Source organism: Macadamia integrifolia, unplaced genomic scaffold (assembly GCF_013358625.1).
Source record: "Macadamia integrifolia cultivar HAES 741 unplaced genomic scaffold, SCU_Mint_v3 scaffold986, whole genome shotgun sequence".
NCBI classification, from domain to species: Eukaryota; Viridiplantae; Streptophyta; class Magnoliopsida; order Proteales; family Proteaceae; genus Macadamia; species Macadamia integrifolia.
Window position 1 is genome coordinate 114,826 of NW_024870610.1, and position 6,835 is coordinate 121,660.

A 6,835-nucleotide genomic window follows, 5' to 3' on the forward strand; every position below is an offset into this window, starting at 1 on the left:
TAATTGGTTCTACCATTTTGGGTCTAGGACATGGGGGTGTTCCCTGTGAATTGATTCAAGCTTAGTTACGGAAGTGATAAGAGAGGTCACTAAAGAGGTTGTATTTGAGATAGAGGAATAAACAATTCTAAAGCATCAATAAGAAATTGCAAGTCACTAGAGATCAATGCTACAAGCTTTTATACATTTACCCTGAGATAATAATCAAATAAATTTTTCAACAAAAAAATAAATAAATAAATAAATAACAAATTAAATAAACAAAAATTCATTTGATTCATCGACCACTTGTGAATAATAAACTAAGAGAATCTATTAGTGTATCTCTTGGATAGCTACAAAAATTAAAATGCATTGGACTCATCGACCTTGAGAAAGTATGGATTCTGCAACTGATGGCCGCCGATCCATTTCACTCCTAGAATAAGGAGAGGCATCCCCAAAACTTGTCGAATGTACAGCAATTGTCTACTCCACGCCTGTTCGTGGATCAAGTAATGTTAGCTCTGGTAGAGGAACTTCCCTCTGCAAATACCTCATAACTTGCACCAAACTTGGCCTTACAGTTGTAATAGAGTGAGAACAAAGCAATCCAAGTTTTAACACCAGCTCCATATTCTCCACTTCTTAATTCATCCTCAATTTTGGATCCACAATATCAAGAATACTGCCCCTACGCCAACATGAAATCACCCAATCCACCAGCACCACAGACTCTTCAGATGCTTCTCGCTCTATAGGTCTCCTACCACAAGCAACTTCGAGCAAAATAATCCCAAAGGAAAACACATCCCCACAAGGGTTTGCCTTCCCAGTCCTATAAAGTTCTGGAGCAATATAGCCAAGTGTCCCCATTTCATGCGTAGTTTGAGGACCAGTTCCATGATCATATAATCTTGCAAGCCCAAAATCTCCTAATCTTCCGTTTAGCTCATTGTCTAATAAGATATTGCTGGACTTTACATCTCCATGAACCACAACTTGTTCCCATTCTTGGTGAAAATACAATAACGCGGCTGTGATGCTTTTGATGATTCAAAATCTTTGATACCATCTCAGCGTTGCCTTTGTTGTTGTTTGATCAAAGAGGAATTTGTCTAGGCTCCCGTTGGGCATGAAATTGTAGACTAGAAGGAGCTCCCTCTTACGTCGGAAATAGCCCAACAGTGGTACTATGCTCCGATGCCACAATTTACCGATACTGATGATCCCACTAATGAATTATCTTTCCTCTTATCTAGAATTGTGGGAGACTTGCTTCACTGCAACTTGTGTCTTGGATATGGGTAATACACCTCTATAGACACTACCAAAGCCACCAGTTCCAAGAAGCTCCTTGTCCTTGAAACCCTTGGTAGCGATGTAAAGATATTTATATTTGAACCTGTGAGGTCTATAATCGAGTTCCCAATCTTCAAACACTTTGGCAAACTTTTTCTTCCTTCTGATGATAAATTGGATGATGAAGAAGATAGATATTGACACTATAGTAACACCTATCACTGAAAATGCAACAACAAAAATCCTGCGTCGTTTTATTTGTTTCTTGAGGAAGCATGGGAAGCTTGGAGATGGTGAGTTCTCTTGCTTCCCCATTCATTTTAAAACTCCATCCCAAAACATAACGGATTACTGGCATAACGTACGTACCTGAGGAGAAGCCCACAAACATGGGTTGATCCAGGATAATCTAAGATAGATCAATTTTCGAGGACAAGAGTGGGATCCTTGGTTTGGGGACATTAATAGGAGCTAAAGTCACATTAAGTTACTTTTCTGTACCACTATATTCAACCCAGAGTTGCAAGATTTGCCCATCGCTGAGGGTTAGGTTCACATACCGATTCTCTTCATGACTAACCAGCGTCCAAGATATCGCTTTATGAACTTATAGATTTTTATTTCGACTAAGATTTAAGGGGGCCTTTTCCTGCTGATGGCAATGCCGAAGGTGGGGCTGGTCAAATTTTATCTTAGTCAATTTCTTGTATGATGGTGGTGATATCTTCTTTTTCTTTTATATTGGGATGTAGATTCTTTATTTCTTCTTAATACAACGAATCTTTAGCCAAAAAAAAATAAGATGCAGGTGTAGATTGAACAGATTTCAAGTCATTGATATCAATACCAACATGGTTTCCATCAATGTCATCGAACTCCATGTTTCGGAAACAATCCAGCTCGATTGCGATGACATGGTTTGATTGTTTGCCAATGTTGGTCCAATTGAAGAGGCTGAGATAATTTCCTGCCAAAGCACCTGAGAATTCTCTTGAGGGTGCAATAACAAATGCCATTCCAGGTTTACTATATCTCATTAACATCCGAAAGGCAAATACAAAAGTAGTGGAGAAGGATAAAGCATTACCTGTGGTTGAGTTTCTGAAGTGAAGGGGATGAGGGTAGAAGGCATGAGCAACCTCTTGATTAGTGGTGTTTATCAACATCAGGAGGCCATTGTCTGTAATCTGTGCTAAGCCATCCAAGTTCATGTTAACCCTTGAAATCCATTGTAGGTGAAACCAACATCTACTTGTTGGGAAGCTACAGATCTCAATCTGATGAGAAGAAACCACACCATGAACTCAAGGAACATTGTCTATTACTTCAATATCTTTCTTTCTTCTCATAAGAATTAGCTACGCAAACAAGCTTTTATATGAATCCAAACCTCAACCTTTTAGTATAAAATAAACCTCAAGTTAACAATATAAATTGGGAAAATTGTGTCCCCTCCCCTGTATTTTGTTGAAATTACACGTGGATCCAAAGGTTTGATGGAACTATGACCCCTCCCTTGGCATTTCTAAAATTTTTAAAATTAGGTCCAATCAGTTAGCCTCTGTGAATTGATGGCGTCATCTAATATTATACCATCTAATGCTCAAAATACCCTTTTTTTAGAGATGAACTTACCTATATGCCCTTCCATTAAAACAAAAGAAAGAGTGCTGAAGAGATTGTCTTCTACCTATGCTTCTTCAACCTTTGTTTTCTTCAACCTTGGAAAGGCTCCGGGGAAAGGATGGTTACCTATATACCCTTTTAAAACATAAAGTACAAATTTTAAGATTCATGGAATTTGAGTTCTTGGGAGATGACATTGATTACCCCTTTTCTCAGCTTAGGGTTCATGAGGAGTGGAAGGATGGCAGATGGGTTTCTTCCCAGTGAAAGAGGGTTTATGGGATTTGAATTTCTAGGGTTAATTATGAACTTTAATGTGGTGGATTCTTGTTGATCTCGCTCTCCATTGAACAGGCCAAAAGAACCCACAAGAATGTCCTGTGGATTGCCAAAGAGCTCCGGAAGCTGCATAGGGAAGGGATCAACAATGCCACCAATTCTGACTCTGGTAGCAGTGTTTTTTGCTACAGTGGCATTTGCAGCAATCTTCACTGTACCTGGTGGGGATGATGATAATGGGATGGCAGTGGTGGTGAGCAGGCCTTCATTCAAGATCTTCTTCTTATTTAATGGAGTTGCACTCTTCACATCCTTAGAAGTCGTGGTGGTACAGCTCACACTGGTTAGAAGGGAAACAAAATCAGAAAGGAGGGTTGTGAAGGTGATTAAGTTGATATGGTTGGCATCTGTGTGCACATCAGTGGCGTTTATTGCTTCCTTGTATATAGTGGTGGGTCGACGTCATCAGTGGGCAGCAATTCTGGTTACTGTCATTTGTGGGGGGGGAGGGTGGAAGCATGACATAGTGTTGAAGTTTAAGCGAAACCGATCTGTCACAAAAAGGGAGAGGTATTCAAGATTGGTGATTAACAAGAAAAGTTGAAGATTCGAGAATGAAATGGGTGATAGAAAATAAATGCGGAATGATTCATGAAGATCGATAAGCATGCATGACAAACACTACAAAAACACGTTTTAAGCATACCTGAATCCATGGTTGAAGAATAAGAACTCCTCAATTTCTTCTTGTATGCTCCTCGTACAACACGATCAATGTTGGTCTAGTCTACCCTCTTTCCTTTTTGCTTTTGGTCGTTAGCATCACTTAATGGGTTAGTGATAACTATATATAGGGGTGAGGGTAGGGACCAACCCTGCAATAAAATTAGGGTTTCCTCCCCATTAAGGAAACAATATCTTAGGTCCACAAATAGTAATAAATATTTCATACCATTAAGGTGTGCTAATAGAATCTAATATCTCCATAGAGATCACTTATCAATAATATTGGATTCTTTCTGCTTACTCCATCTGTCGTCAACACCACTAAATCGGTTTTGAAAACAAATCTTTGACTATGCTAGCCCACCTAATAGAAAATCTTACAATGGGCTCTTTTGATTCTGATTGTTTTTCTTGGTATCCAGAACCAGATTGTCTATTTTTTTATTTTTTTTTCATTGATGGTAATACAGTCTTTTGAGGTTTAAAACTAACGGCATACTAACACCATCAAAGTCAAGGGAGGGGGTGTAATTCCTTCAAACCCTTGGATCCACGTATAATTTTGATAAAATGAAAGGGAGTGAGATGTAATTTTCCCATATAAATTTTATAAACTAATCATAGAAACAGATTTAATTAATTTAACTTAATGTTAAGACTACCAACAATTAATAGAAAACTTAATTATTAAACTATTAAAGCTGACAATTGGACTACTAAGGAATGATTGACTAAGCCTACACGATCAAGCCTATCACCTAAGTTGAAGCTCAATATAAAAAACTTATTTTTATAACTTTTCTTGACCATTCATAGGGATAATTACAAAAATAGAGAATGAAATATTTCCATGGAATTTGGCCTCACAGTCGTTGCACTTTGTCATGGAATTTTCATATAAGCGATAACCACTTTCACATGTAGAGATGAGCTTTAAAATCGTATGATGAATCTTAGTCAAATCGGACAATATCATAACGTGTGGGATCCGCCATGAATTGTGCTACTTTAGAAATCATCGATTCATGCTGAAATTTGTAAGATCCAATTTTGTCGATGAGAAACATCTTGTAATAAATGACCCTATTCCTCTAACCATTGGTTAGTACTTGTTATGTTCCACAATGCATATGTTTTTTTTTTGGCTAAAAATGGGTATCCAAGCCTTCGGCGCACTAAACACCCCGTGTGAGTGGCCCAAGGTGTGCTTAGTGGGAGTCAAACTTAGGATGTCTGGATTTATGACTCGTACCAAGTCTATTGCTCACCAACTGTGCTACCCCCTTGATTCACAAATGCATATGTTAAAATCAATTAAGTATTAGTAAAAGAGATTCCATGTCATCAATAATCAATAGCAGTAGTCTTTTGTATGAGAGCTAACCTAACTTGACTACAAAGCCTAAACGATGTCTCTTAAATATATGTATATATATATATATATATATTTTTTTTTTTTTTTTTTTTTTTTGAGAGAGAGATGGGGTGGGGTAGGGTTCTCAAGTCAAACATGAATAAACAACTCCTAGAATAAAATTCACTAATTGAACCTTACCGTATTGACTACTTATAAATAAAGTACAACTTATTAAACACCTTCTTATGCATGACTTGGCTCGTCCAAGCAATCAAGGAAGGCTTGTTTTGGAAGTTTGCATCATATAAGCTTAACCCCAATTTGATTCACTCGTCCTATGTAATTAATTAGGCAACTCTGGGGGGACAGTTTCTAAAACTTGGGATGGGTCTCGGGATCGGTCAAGCTCATTACTGATTCAATACCAAACCGGATTGTTCTGAATCAGCCTCTATTGGACAGATGTACTTTTACTTTTCAATAAAAAAAATTAATTTTTTATTACTTTTTTACCCTTGGGTCTTACCCCTGTATTGGAATCAGATCAGTTAAGATTTGGAAAAGGCAAAACGGATATTGAACTAATCGGCTCGATAATGACCTATTTAATCTGAGTTTTAGGATTATGCTTGGGATTATAGTTAAACCTATAAGGGAAAATTATATGATTTCCCACCTTTGGGTTTTCCTTCACAAAATTACCCATTTAAAGTTTCAGTCAACAAAAATACCCGAAATAAAGTTTGAGTTTACAAAATTATCCACCCAAAGTTTTAGTTGTCAAAAATACCCAAAATCAGGTTTCGGTTTACAAAAGTAACAAAAATAGTGATTCTCTTTCATCTTCCATACAATCAGGTATTTTTGTTAACTAAAACTTTGAGTGTGTAGTTTTGTAAACCTAAACCTGATTATTGAGTGGGTAGTTTGTACACATAAACCTGATTTTGGGTATTTTTCTTAACTAAAACTTTGGTTATGAAAACCCAAAAATGAATAATCATGTAATTTTCCCAACTTATATCTAGATAGAGTCAACAGCCTTTTGCAATCATGTGATCTTTTAATCATCGTATGTATGTCTTACTAAATTGCAGTTTATCTTGCTAAGGATGTGGCCAAAATCAGGTGTGTCTAGTGTGGAAATTTCTTTTCCAAACTATCAGGTAAGAGATGCTAGATGATATAAATACCAAATCACGGTTTAGATTTTTCTGAAAGCATTTTAGAGAACTGCAGATAGCAATGCCGAAGGTGGGGATTCTATTTCGCATTGTTTGTTTCTTTATCTCTTCTTTTTTTTTTTTTTTTATAAATTTCCATAATATTTAGCAAAAAAATCTACAATTTTCAAATTCATATTTAATGTTTCTTGAGCATCCAAATGGATAATTAAAAAAACGCAGGTGATGGAATCGTTTATTCATGAGATCAGATGAGAAACACCTATTAGTAAATGGTCGTAGTCCTCTACCATTGTATTAATAAAGATTCAAATACTCTTACCCAAAATAATATATATATATATATATATATTTATTTATTTTTATATCAAAAGTCTACATC

The 6,835-nt window shown here is 36.5% G+C and overlaps 1 protein-coding gene across 1 annotated transcript; it reads right to left on the reverse strand.

Annotated features, from left to right (window-relative positions):
- Nucleotides 1-627: 627 nt before the first annotated feature.
- LOC122070714 (L-type lectin-domain containing receptor kinase IV.1-like) lies at nucleotides 628-2,492 on the reverse strand. The gene is made up of 2 exons (XM_042634921.1): nucleotides 2,129-2,492; nucleotides 628-938 (listed from the first exon to the last, which is right to left on the reverse strand). Exons 1-2 carry the CDS (start codon nucleotides 2,490-2,492, stop codon nucleotides 628-630), a joined length of 675 nt encoding a protein of 224 aa, XP_042490855.1.
- Between the last annotated feature and the right edge of the window lie 4,343 nt (nucleotides 2,493-6,835).